A 20,161-nucleotide genomic window follows, 5' to 3' on the forward strand; every position below is an offset into this window, starting at 1 on the left:
GTAATCACATAAATGGAATTGTAAATAAAGGGTACAGATATCTGCACATGGTTATGAGAGTATTTAGGGGTTGTAGTAAGGATGTAAAGGAGAGAGCATATTTGTCTCTGGTGAGACCCCAACTAGAGTATGGTTCCAGTGTATGGGACCCTCACCAGGATTACTTGGTTCAGGAACTGGAAAAACTCCAAAGAAAAGCAGCTCGATTTGTTCTGGGCGATTTCCGACAAAAGAGTAGCGTTACAAAAATGTTGCAAAGTTTGGGCTGGGAAGACTTGGGAGAAAGGAGACAAGCTGCTCGATTAAGTGGTATGTTCCGAGCTGTCATTGGAGAGATGGCGTAGGAGGACATCAGTAGACGAATAAGTTTGGGTGGTGTCTTTAAAAGTAGGAAAGATCACAATATGAAGATAAAGTTGGAATTCAAGAAGACAAATTGGGGCAAATATTCATTTATAGGAAGGGGAGTTAGGGATTGGAATAACTTACCAAGGGAGATGTTCAATACATTTCCAATTTCTTTGCAATAATTTAAGAAAAGTCTAGGGAAACAACAGATACGGAATCTGCCACCTGGACGACTGCCCTAAATGCAGATCAGTAGTGAATGATTAATTGATTGAACACAATATCTGTACATTTCATTCATTTTCACAATAACGCCAAGCATTGCGACTTATTCAACAGTCAATTGCACTAAGTTGTGTACTACATTTAAACATCTCTCCGTTTCCAACTGAAGTTCTAAACTAACTGCAGTTGAGCGTTGACTGGTTTATTATGTTCCACTAAGGTTCGGGAGTGATCGAGATATTTTTCTACTAACGTTCCAGTGATCCGTGTACCCTCCGCGAGGGTTCTCATTCTTTCGGCACTGAATCCTCTAAAGCAGGCACAGTTACTTCTACGTTGGGGTGTGCCACTATATTCAGCATAAACAGTGCGCCGCGAACGAATAAAGTGTGAGAACCCCTGCACTAAAGTATACTTAAAACGCAAGACTTTATTTCTGGAATCCACCAGCAACTTTCCTCCGTACCGACTTTTGTGAAATGTGATTTAGATAAAAGTCACTTACATGTATGTATATGTGCCAAAACTATTTTTGTTTATTTCAACCATAGTTTGCTTTTTTAACGAAATTAGCATGTTCATATTGCTATTCGCCCATATTCAACCAGCACGCTATCTATCTACAATCCGTCAGCGACTCCTACTCGGCCAATTTTCATGTTGTTTGCTTTCAGTTAATAAGATAAGATAGACTGTTAGATAATCAGCTGTGTAGGAAACGATACGATTGTAGCGGATGGTCTCAATTTATCGAATGGCAACTGGGTAGGTAATGCGAATGACAGGAAGCATGACCAACAAATGGCAAATAAGTTAATCTGGGAAGGAGAGCTGAATCAGAAAGGGATGGAACCACTTAGAGGGAAGAATATTCTGGACGTGGTGTTGGTAAAACCACATGAGCTCTATAGAAAAACTGACGTAATAGATGGTATTAGTGATCACGAAGCAATTTTCATCGCAGTTAAAAATTAATATGAGAGAAAGGCAGGTCGTAAAAGCAGGACCACTAAGAAGTACTATAGGCTGATAAGACAGGCATGAGGGAGTTTCTAAAAGGTAATTATGTTTTCCGGACTCAAAGGGAGTTTCCTCTGGGCTCCACAATATTTTTCGCGCCACAGTCTGACACTAGTGTGCCACGGCACACCCTTTGAGAACCCCTGGTTTAGTGACATCAGTGTAGAGACGTTATTACAACTGAACAGAAATAAAGCATACAGTATACACTACAGTCACTACTCAGGAAGCCGGCTGCGGTTGATTTCAAAAATTATTAACCTGTCCTAAGATGAACCACCTTAGGGTTGTATGTATGTTTAGTCCTCAGTCCGATGGCTGGTTGGATCCTCAACAGTTCCGCCATCAGCTGTCATAGATGACGTAGGCATCACTGAAGAGGCGTACTAGGGAAATGAGGAGTGAGGTAGTTTCCCGTTGCTTTCCTCACCGAGCCAGAAGTTGCTATTACATATCAGTCTGCCAAGCCTACTGAAATGCGTGCACCAACTGACCCTATGAGAAATATTTTCACACCATTCATACCAGGGACTGACTGCAGAAGGAATGGCATTACTAGCATCACTCATACCTCAGTCACTTTCATTTTGTCAAAGCCAAGGATAAAGCTGAGACAGATCAATGAAAGTAACAAAATTGCTCTAGCCCATACCAGAAGACAGTGCACTGTAAACACTAGGTCCCGCCAGCAAAGGCACACCTAGGGTTACCGGTACTAGCTCTTTTTGGACATGTCTACTTTCATACTCTCCCCCTACAACGTACATTGTAGGTAAGGTAGGAACATCACCGAATCACAATATTCTAGCAAAGTCAGCATAGTTACCACCAGCGAGCTATTCTTATACTGCTCATCTCATTGGCTACTGATCATTTTCATTTAAATAGTGAGAAGTCTGTAGATTTAATACAGGAGAAAGGAGTTATTGTTCATAAATACATTCTAGTTGATAAATTTTCAGATCTGAAACATTTCCTAAAAGGAAAGGAGGGTATTAAAGAGTTCAGTGAAGCCGTGTCTAATGAAAAATGAGTGAACTATTACAGTGTTGTTGATATACTATTTTTTTTCCGAATTTCTGAAGAAGTGTGAAGTTCTGTTCTGCTATAACTGCTCACACTGCCTATGTGGTAAGGATTTTCAGTTTACTTAAAGCACAATGCCACCAGATTATCAGTGTATTCAGTGAATAAGTCACTGTTAACTCAGTTCGGTATCAAAGACCTACTCTCCAGTTTTATGAAATTTTCTGAGGGACAAAAAACTACTTAGTAACATTTCAAGTTCCTCAAAATACAACTAATACAAAATATGTAGTTAATATTTAGGATTTCTTTTCCTGTTATTATTATTATTATTATTATTATTATTATTATTATTATTATTATTATTATTATTATTATTATTATTATGGGGGACGCGAGAGAAACCTCCCAGTAGGGTGTATTTGCATGTAATATTGTTATACATCCGGGTGTCTCCTGGGCAACGGACTAGGACTCTTCCTAGACGGCTGATTCTCTTTTCAGAGCCATCCATGACAATAATATCCATAAATATTGAAGGCTTGTCAGCTGCTAAAGAAGAACTCTTGCAAAAACTATGCCAAGATCAGAAATGTGACGTCTTGTGCATTCAGGAAACGCATAGGGATGAATCAGAAACGTCCAAAGATTTTAGGAATGATTTTAGTTGCAGAAAGGCCACATGCGAAATATGGCAGTGCTGTATTTGTAAAGCCAGACCTCCAGATCAGCAGTACTCATCATACTGAAGATAACGACATCGAAATAATCACCGTGGAGCTAAGCAACATAACCATTACATCTGTGTACAAGCCTCCAAATGGAAAGTTCTCTTTCTCACCACCTGCAACTTTTTGGTAATCAAACAAAGTCAATAGTAATCGGTGACTTTAACAGCCGTGTCACGTCTGCGGATATGCTCAAGAAGATGAGAATGGAGAGATCGTCATTTCATGGGCTGAAACTCAGGAGCCTTTCCTTATTCACGACAGTAAGCTTGCCTCTTCCTTCAACAGTGGAAGATGACACCGAGGGTATAACCCAGATCTTCTCTTTGTGAGCAATTGCTTTGTACAGCAATGTTCTAAAGAAATGGGTGTACCAATCCCAAGAACACAACACCGGCCACTAATATGTCACCTCTCTTCATCCATAAAAGCACACGAAGTACGGTTCAGACGGAGATATAACTTTCGAAAGGCTGGCTGGAAAAGGTTTTCCAGTATGTTGGATGAGAGGATAAAAACTGTCTCTCCTATACCCCAAGATTATGACAAATTCATTGACTTCGTGAAATTCTGTTCACGGGCATCAATTCCCAGAGGCTGCAGGACACGCTACCTTCAAGGTATAACTCGTGAAAAAACTGCTCTGCTGCAGGATTACTACAGGCTTCACGAAGAAGACCCATTTAGTGAGCAAACGATTCAAGCAGCACAAAGTGTTCTTTCCTCTATCTCCCAGGCAAAGAAGGAGACATGGATGAAGTTGATGTCTGAAGTCGATATGGGTAGGAGCAGTCAAGAAGCTTGGAGACTTTTAAAACGCTTGAGCAATGATCCTACGCAAGCTAACACACATGCCAATGTGAGTGCAGATCAAATAGCACACCAACTTTTGCTTAATGGAAAACCAAAACTTTCCATGAAAGTAGGGAAGAATCCTATAGTCATAAAACCAGACGAGAGTAATGAATTATCTAAGCATTTCACACTAACTGAACTGGAATTAGCTCTCAGTAAGTGTAAGATTGGGAAGTCAGCAGGACTCGATGACCTTCGAACGGAACAAATATGGAGGAAGGCTAGGGTCATTGCTATTCTAAAACCAGGCAAAGATAAAAATGACCCTAGGAGCTATAGACCAATCTCCTTATTGTGCCATCTTTTCAAGGTTCTGGAGAGACTAATCCTCAATAGGTTGACTGATAAAATAGAACCACTTCTGATTCCACAGCAAGGGAAAAGCTGCACATCGCCGGTGTTGAAATTAAGTCAACACATAGAAGATGGTTTTGAAAGCCGGAAAATCACAGGAGCTGCATTTATAGATCTCTCGGCAGCATATGACACTGTTAATCACCGAATTCTCCTAGGAAAGGTATATAGCATAACCAAGGACTTTCATGTGACTTGTGCCATTAGAAACCTACTTCAAAATCGAAGTTTGTTCGTTGAGTTCCAGGGAGAAAGAAGCAGGTGGAGGATACAGAAGAACGGACTACCTCAGGGAAGTGTGTTGGCACCAATGCTTTTCAATATTTACACAAATGATCAGCCTCTTCCTGCCGGGACGAATAGTTTCATCTATGCTGATGATTGTGTCACCACTTCTCAGGGGGATAACTTCGAGGCGATTGAACAAACATTGTCCAAAGCTCTAGACACTCTCGCTGGCTATTACAAGAAGAATCAACTAACACCAAGCCCAACTAAGACGCAAACCTGTGTTTTCCATCTAAACAACAGAGAAGCTTTCCGAACTCTGAAGGTCACTTGGCAAGGCATAGCATTACAACACAATCCTACCCCGAAGAACCTCGGAGTCACTCTGGATCGTGCCTTAACCTACAGAAAACACTGTTTGAACATCAAGCAGAAAGTGGCTGCTAGAAACAATATTGTGCGGAAGCTAACTGGAACATCTTGCGGAGCACAACCAGACACAGTGAGGACATCTGCCCTTTGGCTCTGTTATTCCGCAGCTGAATACGCATGCCCGGTGTGGTACAAATCTTGCCATGCCAAAGCAGTTGATGAAGCACTCAATGAAACCTGCCGCATTATTACGGGATGTTCGAGACCTACACCTTTGGAAAAAGTGTATTGCCATGCAGGGATAGTACCTAGCGACATCCGCCGTGAAGTGGCAGCCAAGAAAGAAAATGTTGACATCGGTAGCCCACCCTTTGTTTGGATATCAGCCACCACACCAGCGACTAAAGTCTAGGAAAAGCTTCTTGAGAGTAACTGAAACACTTGCAGGAACAGCGCAACAAGCAAGAATTCAAGAATGGCGCGCCAGGAGTCAACATACGAGTATCAGTCAATGGATGACCTCAAAAGAGGAACTCCCTCCTGGCCATGTCACAGATTGGATGAATTGGAGAGCACTGAATAGACTGCGCTCTGGTGTTACGAGGTACAGGGCAAACCAGAAGAAATGGGGTTTCGAAGTGAACAGTACCTTGTGTGTATGTGGGGAAGAGCAGACCACAGCCCATTTGCTGCAATGTAGTTCATGCCCATTCAGCTGTACAACAGAAGACCTGGTTAAAGCGAAGCCAAATGCACTTGATGTTGCAAGGTTTGGGCTCACATTGCTTAATGTGGCTCTTCGTCATTGAAATATTTATTTTATGTTTTTTCCTTATATTTAATTTTAAAATTATGTATGCTTCTGACACGATATATAAATAAATTATTATTATTATTATTATTATTATTATTATTATTATTATTATTATTATTATTATACAAAGATCTATACTGCTAGCAATACCCTCGTCATCAGTAGTAAATCTAGTCATATACCCACCAGCAATGAAAAATGTACTTCTTTTAATTCACCAGTATGGTAATCCTGTGCCTTTGCTGGCGAGATGTAGTGCTTACAGTGCGCTAGGTCTTCTGGTATGGGCTAGATCAATTTGTTACTTTCATTGATGTGTCTCTGTCTTATCCTTGGCTTTGACAATATGAAAGTCACCGAGGTATGAGTGGTGCCAGTGTGCAGTCAGTCTCTGTTATGAATTGTATGAAAATATCGCTCATAAGAGTCGGTTTGTGCTTGCATTTCAGTGGGCTTGGCAGACTGATACTGTATGTAATAGGAACTTCTGGCTCGGTGAGGAAAGGAACGGGGAACTATCTCACTCCTCATTTCCCTAGTATGCCTCTTCAGTGACGCCTAGGCCATCTGTGACAGATGTTGGCGGAGCTGTGGAGGATCAAACCAACCTTCGGACTGAATACCCAACATACACACATACAACACATGGTAACCTACACATTACTACTGTACTTAAAAAAAAAAAGAAAAAGCAAAGTCATCTCCGTACAGGCCATGAACGCCCTTGAAGGGGTGGAAGGTAAAGGCTTTCACTATCCGTAACCTCGGCACTTGATGGGGTAGAGTGGTTAGCTCCTCGCTCGGCCGCCTTTGTCGCCAGGAATTAACCTGGTACTCATTTTTGGTGTAGGCTGAGTGAACCTCAGGGCCATGTGCATACTACTGTACTTGCCAACTTTAATACAGCACGCAACGTAACATATAACAGAGGTCTTCAAATGGCGACCTCTGGTCCGGATCCAGACTCCGATGCCTTTTTTTTCCCCGGATATACGATGACAAGAGTGCGAAAGGGAAAAGAATTGCAGTTAAAACAGTAAATATATTTTAGAGAATTATGCACGACTTATACATCCCCTGGCCTAAAATATTTTGCTCCACAGATGCAGCGAGTCTTATACTTGATTTTAATCTAGTCTGCGGCTTCTTGCTTGCTCCGCACACCAATTCAAAACTAATGGGTTGTTTATACATCGTTGTAAGTTGCAAATTATTTCACATCGTTGCCATAAGACCTGTTTATGTCGCTGAAACGTAAAAGAAATAGCAAAAATAGTTTGAAAATCGCTTTCTAAGGCGTAAAACTATACTTCAAAAGGAATAAAACAAGATATGTTGTAACTTTGCATGATACAGCAAATATATACTATGTAGTGGGGAGAGGGTATGAATTCTTTCCCACAACTCATGATAATCGAAATAAGATAGTTCTACAGCATATACCAAGAACTGTTCATCCAACCAAACAAGAATACAGACACAAGAAATGTTCACTCTAGAGGATCAGACCAACATTCGGGCCGAATTCTGCTCAACGCTCGAGATAGCTCTCAATGGGGATGTTTTAAAATAAACTCGCGCTGTAAACCATAAGTATGTGAACATACGATGGATAATGTGTTCGTAAAATTTTCCAATATTACTTTACTGAAATGAAATGACGTGTGGCCTCCGGAGAGTCCTAGTGTAGGTCTTTTGATTTGATACCCGAAGGCGACCTGCGCGTCGTGATGAGGATGAAATGATGATGATGAAGACACCACATACACCCAGCTCCCGTGCCAGAGAAATTAACCAATGATGGTTAAAATTCTTGACCCTGCCGGGAATCGAACCCGGGACCCCTGTGACCAAAGGCCAGTACGCGAACCATTTAGCCATAGAGTCGGACATTGGTTCTTAGTCCACCGAGCTTGATAGCTGCAGTCGCTTAAGTGCGGCCAGTATCCAGTATTCGGGAGATAATATGTTCGAACCCCACTGTCGGCAGCCCTGAAAATGGTTTTCCGTGGTTTCCCATTTTCACACCAGGCAAATGCTGGGGCTGTACTTTAATTAAGGCCACGGCCGCTTCCTTTCCATTCCTAGCCCTCCCTGTCCCATCGTCGCCATAAGACCTATCTGTGTCGGTGCTACGTAAAGCAACTAGCAGTTTCTTAGTCCCGCTAACTAATTTTCCAGTTTTCGGGGTAACCGACGTGCCAGAATTTAGGCCCGCGAGGAGTTTTTTAACGTACCGGTAAATCTACTGACACGAGGCTGACTTCAAATACCACCGAACTGAGCCGCAATCGAACCCGCAAACTTGAGCTCACGAGGCCAGCGCTCTACCGGCTGAGCTACTCAGCCCGGGAATATTACGTAAACAAAGTAGGCCTAAACACAAAAATTAGAGAGCTCATGATAGTGACAATGTTTTTACACTTGTTCCTTCACTATAACACTAATCTATACTAATATTAAAAAGAGAGAAAGGTTGTGAATCTACATGTGGAGGGTAATCTCCGGAATCGTTCAATGACTTCTGCTTTTACCATTAGGAAACGCGTTTCTTCTAGATTGTTGATACGTTATATTTCTAGCATTCCAGTGGAGCAGGCAGTTTAAAGAAGTAGAGCAGGTCGGAAGAAATGTGCGTCAGCATTCTCTAAAAGTGAATACGCTGCCTGAATTCTGAAAGTCCTGCTAAAAATGAAGCTGTCCAAGTGTACTCAGGCTTCAACTTAAAAGAATTCATATTCATATTATTCTTAACTCTAACAATTTTCCAAGGGAATATGCTGCTCGGTGTTTTGGCGCGTATAGTAAAGGATGAATTGTTAAGGAACAGACATTCAGGATTTAGAAATAAATCTTCTATAATCGTCTTTCTGTCCGTACTTAAATAATAATGTTATTCGTTTTTGCGTCCCAAAGATGTTTTTACGGTTTTCGAAGATGCCGAGATGCCGGAATTTTGTCCCGTAGGGAGTTTTTCACGTGGCATTAAATCTACCGACACGAGGCTGGCGTATTTGAGCACCGTCAAATACCAGCGGACTGAGCCAGGATCGAAACCGCCAAATCGGGGTTAGAGGGCCAGCGCCTCAACCGTCTGAGCTACTCAGCCCAGCTGTCTGTACTTTTTGAATATTAGCCTGATACTTGGTGTCTATACCGGAATTTCGAGTAATTGGTGGAAAGAATTTTGACCATCGGGATGTTGGCCGGTACGGTAGGAGAGGTGGTGGTATAAAATTGGTATAATCACTAAAGGCCGGATTAAATTCCAGACCTCTCCGCAGTGTTCATATGGAGTGAGGGCATATGACGCTGTTGATGGTGATCCATCCGTTGGATGGGGACGTTAAATCTTGAGTGGACCCCTTAGTGCTATTCAACAGAAGTTAGCTATGTGCCGGCACCGAGTTTCACCCTCTCCCTTCCTATTATATCACGTCATTCATTTCATCTCATTAACTCCTCTGAGTTTGACGTCAGGTCGTAAAAACTCGCAACAAAGTTTCATCCCGTCTCATAACCGACCCCGTAGAACACCGAGACAAGGGTTGAACATACATACTTGGACAGTTTAATTTTTGTCTGCTTGTTGCATCATGGGAAAACGGATAGAGATATTTTTATGAAACTTGTTTTACAAAAAAACCAGGATAAGGGTGATTGTGATCTTAGCTGCGAGTGATGATGATGATGATGATGATGATGATGATGATGATGATGATGATGATGATGATGATGCTTGGTGTTTAAAGGGACCGAACATCTAGGTCATTGGCCCCTGATGGTACGAAATGTAATGGCAAATTAAAAGTCCAAAATCCTCCACTGACAAGAATTCAAAACGTGAGGACGAAGAATGAATGGATGGATATGAATTTAAAACAATCAGTGGATCCGACCCGTAATGCGTCACATTCACAGAAACTGACGTAAAACAATAGTATTACTGACCAAGGGACTGCTTCTATAGCATAATACTGAATCGATGATGGTTGTAGTTTACAGGAGTCCAAAATCCAAGTCATCGGCCCCTCACAATGGTACTTATCGCTAGGAAAGTAGAACCATGGTATTTGTCATGTTGCGGTACTAATCAAAAGTAGCGTAGATTCGCGGTATGCCACACATTATGGTACTACTCACAGATAATGAAATGTAACACCTGTAATACAGACCTATGGTGTTTCGCACATTGCGGCGCCATTTAATGGCAACGCAAACCTTTGGTGTTCATCACATACGTGTACTAACCACAGGGACTCGCACTATCCCGTGGTGTTCCTCATATAGTGGGTCCTAATCATAGGCAAGCCAGAACCATGGTGTCGCTCCTAAAGTGGTACTAATCACAGGTACTGTAAAAGCCGGTAGCGCACTCTGTTGTTACTAATCACAAACTTATTTTGTACCTAACATAGTGGTACTACGCGCAAGTAAAAGCGACTCATGGTGTTCCCCGCGCGGTGGTACTTAATCACAAGTAGTTTCGTGGTTCTAATACAATCATCCCTTGGTCGCACCTTTTAGTAGCCTCTTAGGACAGGCAGGGGATACCGTGGGTGTATTCTTCGTCTGCGTCCCCCACCCACAGGGGGTTTAGCTGCAAGTTATTAAAAACAGAATTCAACAGGAAGGATGCTTTTGAAGGAGCGTAGAATATAAACCTCGATATATCGATCTTCCTGTGGGTTTTACAGCAAAACTGCTCATGACAAAATGTATTTAGTTTATGACATACAAACTTTCCTGTTCCATGCCGTTTTCTAGGTAAAACAAAGGAAATATCACTGCCGATCCCGTGAAAGTTGAAGAACCGATAACTAATTCTGTGGGGGTTGCTGTTGGAAATCATCCTGGCAACGTTTAAAGGATTTGTACAACTGCCAGTAGTCTACTTCTTGAATATAAACCTAATATAGAACTTAGCTTCTGTACGAGAAGAAAGAGATCAAATCAAGAGCAGCAATAATGCGAAGAAGATAACACTGCGAAGGGCTAGAGAGAGCCAGGAAGCGTGTACCTCATGACAAGCCGCTCGCATAGGTCTTATGGCGACGATGGGACAGGAAAGGCCTAGGAATGGGAAGGAAGCGGCCGTAGCCTTAATTAAGGTACAGCCCCCAGCATTTGCCTGGTGCGAAAATGGGAAACCACGGAAAACCATCTTTAGGGCTGCCGACAGTGGAGTTCGAACCCACTATCTGCCGGATGCAAGCTCACAGCTGCGCGCTCCTAACCGCACGGCCAAATCTCCCGGTAAAATAATTTTTTTAAAGGACCCCCCCCCCTCAAATAAAATGTAAAACATATAAATAAATAACATAATTTAATTACAGCAGGTAGAAGTAATGCAATAGTCCGCCTCTGTGGTGTAGTGGTTAGTGTGATTAGCTGCCACCCCCGGAGATCCGGGTTCGATTCCCGGCTCTGCTACGAAATTTAAAAGTGGTACGAGGGCTGGAACGGGGTCCACTCAGCCTCGGGAGGTCAACTGAGTAGAGGTGGGTTCGATTCCCACCTCAGCCATCCTGGAAGTGGTTTTCCGTGGTTTCCCACTTCCCCTCCAGGCAAATGCCGGGTTGGTACCTCATTTAAGGCCACGGCCGCTTCTTTCCTTCTTCCTTGTCTATCCCTTCCAATCTTCCCATCCCCCCGCAAGGCCCCTGTTCAGCATAGCAGATGAGGCCGCCTGGGCAAGGCGAGGTACTGGTCATCCTCCCCAGTTGTATCCCCAACCCAGAGTCTGAAGCTCCAGGACACTGCCCTTGAGGCGCTAGAGGTAGAATCCCTTGCTGAGGCGGAAGGAAAAACCCACCCTGGAGGGTAAGCAGATTAAGAAAGAAGAAAGAAAGAAAGAACTAATGCAATATATTGTTAAGTAATATAAACAAAGGGATTATTCGTTATCGCAAGGTTATTAAAAGACAATTTTTAATAGATTTTATTCGACTTCCTCTGCGGTTTAGCAGCTAAGCTGCTGCTGAACCGCCAACCAAGCACCACTTAGATGATTTAATTTAACTTTAATTGGTTTCACTTTTCAGTAATTACAGTACTATACTCTGTATCCGATACCGAAGTCCCGGTTATAAATATGTATTCGTTAGGACACAGAAAACTATAGGAACACAATTTAATTAAAAACTTCAAATAAAGCTTGAAAAACATCAAACCGCGCAAATGATAAACCTATTATTTATTACCTTACGCTAAGAGAGCTCGTTACTACACCAGCTGCTTATTGGCATTGTACATTGTTGTGGAATAAATGTGTTAAAAACTTCACATGTTCAGCAAAATTTGTGCATAATGTGATCTCAGGTGCACTACACATCAAAAAGTATAATTTTCTAACAAAAAATGTACTATTTTGGATTCAATTTTCATTGCTCTAATTGTTTCTTAAATAATTTATTGCAGGTAAGGGCAAGCATTGTTTACAGCTCTGCTGTGTTGCACCCAATCCCTACAATAAACTGCTGCTGCTATAAATGCAAGAAGCCTCCGTGGCTCAGGCGGCAGCACGCCGGCCTCTCACCGCCGAATTCCGTGGTGTGGTTCAAATCCCGGTCACTCCATGTGAGATTTGTGCTGGGCAAAGCGGAGGCGGGACAGGTTTTTCTCCGGGTACTCCGGTTTTCCCTGTCATCTTTCATTCCAAGAACTCTCTCCAATATCATTTCATTTCATTTCGCCTGTCATTCATTAATCTTTGCCCCAGAGGAGTGCGGCAGGCTTCGGCAGCCGGCACAATTGCTATCCTCGCTCCTAGATGGAGCTTATTCCATTCCTAACCCGGTCGAATGACTGGAAACAGGCTGTGGATTTTCATTATAGATGTAAATACGTAGCAATTCCTCTGCGCAAAAATTTTAAAAATACAAACTATTTCGAATGATTTTACAAAACCGTGCTGATTATTTTAGTGCAGTGACATATACTTTTTTAATTTTTTTCTGCGGTGAGACTGCGGGGCCCTTTAAAAAACTGCCCTTCCTCCCCTGCAGGGCCTAACGTTAAGCCCCTGCGCTGAAAGCCGAATGTGCATCTCCGAGTCTTAGAATCTCAAGAAGAACTCGAGGGGTCGACAAATATGTAATTATTTATATACTAAGTTATTATCCTGTAAATGACAGGTACAGCATCTATAACAATATGCACATGCTCTTTGTTCGTAACTAACAATTTGTCAGAACATTGAACTATTACCGCGTTAACAGAGCATTTCGCAAGTCGAGAGCAAAACAGCTGGCTGGTTTAGGAAGACAAGAATTATTTCTACGCAGTGATGGTGTGAAAGTTAAGGGAAGAAGGTAGGGACAATGAAAATAAAATATATATATGGACCAAGCCCAAGGAAATGAACGCCTACGATCCTGATCCGCCTAATCAGTTAGAAGTACAGATTCTAGAATATGTCACGTTGGTCGATGCAGAGGTCATTGAGAGTGCTGAAATTTTACAGAAAGAGTGGTAGGTTGCACGCTCATCTCCTATTCTTATGTTTTTATACTGTTAATTTACCCTTACGTTTGTATATCCCCTTACAGCAGTTTCTTTCATTTTTTAATATTTGGCGCATGGCTTATAGTAGAACCCGTAACAATTCTTAATGTAACAAAAATACACATTGTTTTGATTATTCTTCCTTTCTTAATCCATGTAACAGCCAGAGTTCTTTTTCCTCGGACTCAGCGAGGGATCACACCTCTACATCTTCAAGGAGAAGTGGGAAACCACGGAAAACCACTTCGAGGATGGCTGGAGAGGGAATCGAAACCCTCTACTCATCTGACTTCCCGAAGCTGAATGAACCCCGTTCTATCCCTCGCACCACTTTTCAAATGTCGTGGCAGAGCCGGGAATAGAACCCGGGCCTCTGGGAGTGGCAGCTAATCACACTAACCACTACACCATAGAGGCGGACGTTTTGATTATTATCTTTGTTGTTATTGCCTAGTTATGTAAGTTTGGATTGCGGCAATAAATTGATGTCATGTATATGTGCAGATTCAGAAACAGTTACAAAACTTTCCTGTGGCAAGACGAAGGCAGAAATATTAGTGAAAAACATATTAGCATCTAAAAGTATCAGCGATTTTGTTAATATCCTGAAAGTGTCAGGAATAGGTCTTCATCTGAACTAAAATATCGGAGCTTCAAATTGTAATCAATTTCGGCATGCCATGCAGAGAGTTTCAACCTACTAATGATTAACAGAAGATTGCTACAGTTTCAAAATACTACGAAGAAATAGGGTTTAAGACATAAATGTGCATGAATTTTGATTGAAAATGGCATTTAATAAAAATTATGAAGGCATGAGTTGATCAAAAAAATTGCAATGAAAATTCTTTCGTTTTTTAATTTAAAAATAGTGGCAACCCTAGGTCAGTGGTAATTTATTAACGGACTGTTCACTATTATTACTAACAGTGCATGAATCTAAGTAATTAACTCTGAATTCAACACGGGCGAAGCCGCGGGAACGGCTAGTATTACTGGTATAACAGTTAACACACTCTGGTATTCTCCAAACTTTTCCCCCTTCATCGCTATTAAAAATACTGAAAAACATAGTAATACAAGGAATTCTTGAAATATTATTGATGGGACGTAGTTATAGTAGAAGTGATTAATAATACGGAAGCTTTATCAAATCAATTACAGCATGATTAATAGTATAAAATATTTTATCACAAGAGCTGTGACTAATGCGTTACTTACATTGGTCATTTTCACTATCGGTTACATCTCATAATAGAGCACAATCCACAAATTATTCCATTTTTTTTAACCCGATAAATAAATGGTAATGCCATCACTTGGAGACTGGCGGGTTGGCACTCATTTAGCACTCGCTCTAGGTTATCATGACACGCGCACTCTAGTGAAGCAGTGAGGAACTACCGCCTCCTGCCACAAGCCTTGCTGTACTGATAGCGCTGTCATGATAACAGAGTGCACGCCCTACACTTTCCTACCAACATCCTGACATCTCTTTCGATCGACTAAGCTCTCATCTGTTGCTCAATGTAGCTGCAAACGTGGCGATATTTGGGGACGGCAGCAATGACAAAAGGTAGCGGCGATTACCCCCAACTTTATGGAGAAAACATTAAAATTTGTAGTAGCCGACTGAAAATAGGAATTTAAAAAAAAAGGCCATTTATACAAGCCCTGTTATCTTATCAGCTAATTTAATCCTTCATTTCCTTTAATTATTAACAAAATTATTAACGGAAATACGCACCAAAAGTCGTTCGTCCTGGCTAACCCATTTGTATAGCGCCACAGCAGTAGTGGAGACTTTGTGTGTGCTGTGAGGAAGGGTAGCAGGGGTATATTTCTTTTTTATGCCAAGGGCATGAACAATGAGGTATGTTTAACCCGCTTGCCACACACATTCATAAGTTTGGCAGTCTCTTCAGTGTATTAGTTTCTTGGTGTGTAGTTAAACAGTAAATATTTTTTTAATTGTATAAACACGCCATACTTCTATTTAATAGAAGTTTCTTTGCTGAAGGTAGTGAATCAAAATCTCAAAAAACTATTATTACCGCACTATTGGTAAACTCTCAACCTTTACCTCTCTGTCGAATTTCGCTCAGAGAGCTTCGAAAAACTTACCATATTGTAGCCTTTTTTCTTCCCAGTTTTGATGTGCCCCCCTCGCCCTAACCCGCGCATCCGCTATATCCCGCAATTCCGGGTAAATTTGCTGTCTACAATCTTTTGCCCCTCCTCCCCACTTCTAATTCCCAATCGCCGCTACTGAGAGGGCGTGTGATATTTATTGATCGCATTTAGAAATTTAGATGAGGGAAGAATGGTTTGATATTTTGGCAAATGATTGTAATATTATTTTATTATTAATAGCTGTTAGTCATTGACGAGTTAGGTATGTTTATTTATTTATTTATTTATTTATTTATTTATTTATTTATTTATTTATTTATTTATTTATTTATCATATCATAACGCACAGAAATAAATTGAATTGAACCTTCATTCGACTTTTGTATACCAAACCTGAAATAATAACGAGGTACGAGACGAAAATTTCAAATTTACAGACAGCATCAGTATTGTATTTATATACTGCAGGTGTATGATTATACCAGCTACCTGCCTTCACCCGTTCTAAAGCTTACCTCGTTTTCTTTAAAAGCAAGTAGTCTTTTAGTTTTAAGTGGCTGGTGACATGATCATAGCCACAAGACATCCAGTTTTATGTGGAATCCAAATCATGGGAAATCAAACAATATGAACATCCAAACCATAAGAATGCTATTTATTTATTTATTTATTTATTTTTTATTTATGTATTTATTTATTTATTTATTTATTTGTTTATTTATTTATTTATAGCAGTAAAGGGAAAAGAGGTACATTGCATAAGGTTTACGGATGACATAAAAAGGCATGAATCGGATGCTGAGGATATTGAAGGTGGGTCTGGGAAAAATGAAACAAAAAATCAACGCAAACAACTCTAATGCCATGGTAGATAGCAAAAGAACGACTCCCGAATAAAAAATAGGAAATACACAACTATTGGAAGTAAATAAATTCTGTTACCCTGGAAGCATATTTACCAGTGATGATAAATGTATGAAGGAAGTCAAAAAAAATAATTGCGTTAGCAAAAAAAGGCATTCCAATCCATTAAGTCCCTACTAACAAACAAGACTGAGTATTTTAGGGAGAAATTTGTAAAATGATATGTTTGGTGTGTGCTTATGTATGGAATTGAGACGGATTTATATGTACAAAGAGAGAACGTAGTTCTGGAGGAGAATGATCAAAACATGTTGGACTGATAGCAAAAGAAGTGAAGTGTTGAAGGAGATACACGAAAAAAGATGTCTCATAAGTAACCATTTATAATTAGTGTGGCTATTGATAGCCAGGTTCAGTCCTCCGACGAGGCTTTCATTAATAATAATTTCGTGTGGCTATTTCTAGCCGAGTGCAGCCTTTGTAAGGCAGACCCTCCGATGAGGGTGGGCGGCATATCTACCATGTGTAGGTAACTGCGTGTTATTGTGGTGGAGGATAGTGTTATGTGTAGTGTGTGAGTTGCAGGGATGTTGGGGACAGCACAAACACCCAGCCCCCGGGCCATTGGAATTAACCAATGAAGGTTAAAACCCCCGACCCGGCCGGGAATCGAACCCGGGACCCTCTGAACCGAAGGCCAGTACGCTGACCATTCAGCCAACGAGTCGGACAGAGGGTTTCATTAGAGGCGCCATAATTCAAGCGGTATGGCGCTCCCTCGCGGCCATGCACCAAATCTCAAAGTAGAATATGGACACACCAATTCTGTTGAAGATTTTAACCCTTCGACCGGAATTGGGTTTTGGGCGCTATTTATGAATCGTCTAAACTAGGAACTGCATTGATGTGGGAGGACGAGGACCTGTCGGAACGGAATCGAAACTGAACCCTGTTTAGGGGTGACTAATTTAAGATAACCTTGGGACGCTTATAGCGCAGGCCACGGGTATCGTAGTTAGCCAAAGTGGAGATGAGGGCGTTTGGCTTGTAGATTAGTCCAGAATAGAATTTCCGGAACGTCTTCTTTATTCTGGTGCTATTCTCATCAATCTTAAGGGATTGATGAATGTCCCGCGGATATAAACAAAGGCGTCATCCTGATATCCTGCGCCTTCCACACATCTGACAACAAGTATAACATGTTGCAGGGGATTACATTGAAGGCCTGTAGAGGTATGGTGATTCTCAGTATATATGCATACGATGCCACTGCTCTATTTTCAGCCCTCCCACATATCCCTAATCCGAGTTTCAAGAAATTCTGTTTAGCCGTTTTTCGGTGATATAACGAACAGAAATAAATTGAATTGAACCTTCATTCGATTTTTGTATACCAAACCTGAAATAATAACGAGGTACGAGACGAAAATTTCAAATTTACAGACATCATCAGTATTGTATTTTTACACTGCAGATGTATGATTTATACCAGCTACCTGCCTTCACCCGTTCTAAAGCTTACCTCGTTTTCTTTAAAAGCAAGTAGTCTTTTAGTTTTAAGTGACTGGTGACTTGATCATAGCCACAATACATCCAGTTTTATGTGGAATCCAAATAATGGGAAATCAAACAATATGGACATTCATTTCCAAAAATCTCACATGAATTACCGGGAATCGAACCTCAGCAGTCTTAGTGAGAAGCCAGTGTTAAGCTACTCGTCTATGAAGTATCACGCCTTTTCTGTGTAACTCAGTCGGTAGAGCGTTAGCCTTCTGAGCTCACGTTGACAGGTTCGATCCTTGTTCAGTCCAGTGATATTTAAAGGTGCCCAATTATATCAGCCTCGTGTCGGTAGATTTACTGGCACATAACTCCTGTGGGACAAAATTCCGGCACTTCGGCGTCTCCAAAAACTGTAAAAGTAGTTAATGGAACGAAATAATTTCAACCGCTGGCTTTACTTATCGTATGGCATTTAGTGCCGGGAGTATCCGAGGGCATGTTCGGAACGCCTGGTGTGGTTCTTTCTATTGGGCGACCTTGGGGTCTGAATTTTGAATGATGATGATTATAATGAGGTAGGGAGAGGATGAAACCCGGTGTCGGCACGTAGTCTGCTCCTGTCGAATAACACCGCGGGGACTGCTCAGAGCTTTACGTCCTTATCCGACGGACGAATCACCATCAAGAACGTCATATGCCCTCACTCCATATGAACATTGGAATTGAATCCAGGCTTTTGGCATGTAATCTAGTGATTAGAAATTGTTTACCACCACCTCTCCTACCCTGCCGGCCAATATTCTGATGCCCCCCCCCAACCACCAATGGCACTACAGCCCTTGAAGGGTCTTGGCCTACCAAGCGACTGCTGCTCAGCCCGAAGGCCTGCAAATTACGAGGTGTCGTGTGGTCGGCACTACGAATCCCCTCGGTAGTTATTCTTGGCTTTCTAGACCGGAAAAGGGAACTGAGCCAACGGCACGTGGTGTTCCCAAGCGGTCACCCATCCAAATACTGACCCCGCCCAATGTTGCTTAACTGCGGTGATCGGATGAGAACCGGTGTATTCAACATGGTATGTCCGTTGGCCCAATATTCTGATGGTGAATACTTTTCTCGACCAACGGGACTCGAACCCGTTAACCACGGTGTCAGACCATATAGAACTGACGCCTTAACGGTCATGGCCACCAGGCAGGTTTTCATCCTCTGACACTCTTCCAGTGAGATCCATAGTTTAGTTTTCAGAATTGTCTCTTAGTAACTCAAATGTCTATCTACAGTAAATACTAATGTGGTGAATTATATTACACTATCTTCCCTCAGATTTGTGTGCGCCTCATTCAGTCAGCAGTGATGAGGATTTTATTTTTCCAATCGGTTTAACACATATACGTTTTCGGCGACAATCGGGCAGGTAGAAGAAGCAGCAGTGGTCTTAATATTAAGGTACAAATCCAGCATTTGCCTGGCGTGAAATTGGGGGAAAATAATAGAAAACTACCTTCAGGGCTATCGATGGTGGAGTTCGAACCTGTCATCTCCCGAATGTAAGGTAACAGCTATAGTGCCATTAAACTAGGCCAGATTCACACCAAATGCCGACTCCAAATAACTGGAAAGAAGTCAATAATTCGTCGCTGTTCGGGCAAAAGGTTATATCTCACAATGTTCTTCCTATCCATTAATTTCCTTAAGACTGCTCACGCCTCCGAGCCACATATGAATACGCAATCCATCAGAACAATTTTCTTTGTGTTAATTTTCCTATGCTTACGTGTAAAGGAAAATGAACCTTACGTAACGCACTCTAGAAATGTATGTTTGCACGCGTTATTTACGCACTCTTACAGTATAATGCACTTAAGTTTCATTTTCCTTTACACAGTAGCATACGAAAATGAACACAACGAAAATTGTCAGATGGTAGCATACGAAAATGAACACAACGAAAATTGTCAGATGGATGCACATCCATACGTGGCTGGCGGGCGTGACCAGTCTCAAAGCAAATAATTGATAGGAAGAGCGTTGTGTGATATGACCTTTCGCCCGAACAGCGACGAATTGTCAGGGAACAGATCGAAGAGAGTAATGTATCAAAATACGCACATAAAATCAATCCCGAATTAACAAGAATGAACAAGCAGCACTCTTCAACGACACATTCGACAAGCCTTTG

The 20,161-nt window shown here is 41.6% G+C and overlaps 1 protein-coding gene and 1 non-coding gene across 5 annotated transcripts in view; both read right to left on the reverse strand.

Annotated features, from left to right (window-relative positions):
• LOC136871946 (uncharacterized) overlaps positions 1 to 20,161 on the reverse strand; it is a 519,021-nt gene that overhangs the window by 228,857 nt on the left and 270,003 nt on the right. Inside the window, exon 1 of one of the 4 annotated variants that reach the window (XM_067145693.2) lies at positions 14,698 to 14,895. The exons of the other annotated variants lie outside the window; for them this stretch is intronic. Coding sequence (XP_067001794.2) covers positions 14,698 to 14,706 — 9 coding nt within the window. The 5' untranslated portion in view covers positions 14,707 to 14,895. Of the gene's footprint in view, positions 1 to 14,697; positions 14,896 to 20,161 lie in introns of those variants that run through there. 4 annotated transcript variants of the gene reach the window in all.
• Positions 18,950 to 19,068, reverse strand: LOC136872837 (5S ribosomal RNA). Its single transcript, XR_010860002.2, has one exon. It is a non-coding gene; the product is annotated as a 5S ribosomal RNA (ribosomal RNA).

Source organism: Anabrus simplex, chromosome 4, assembly GCF_040414725.1.
Source record: "Anabrus simplex isolate iqAnaSimp1 chromosome 4, ASM4041472v1, whole genome shotgun sequence".
In the NCBI taxonomy this organism is placed as follows: Eukaryota; Metazoa; Arthropoda; class Insecta; order Orthoptera; family Tettigoniidae; genus Anabrus; species Anabrus simplex.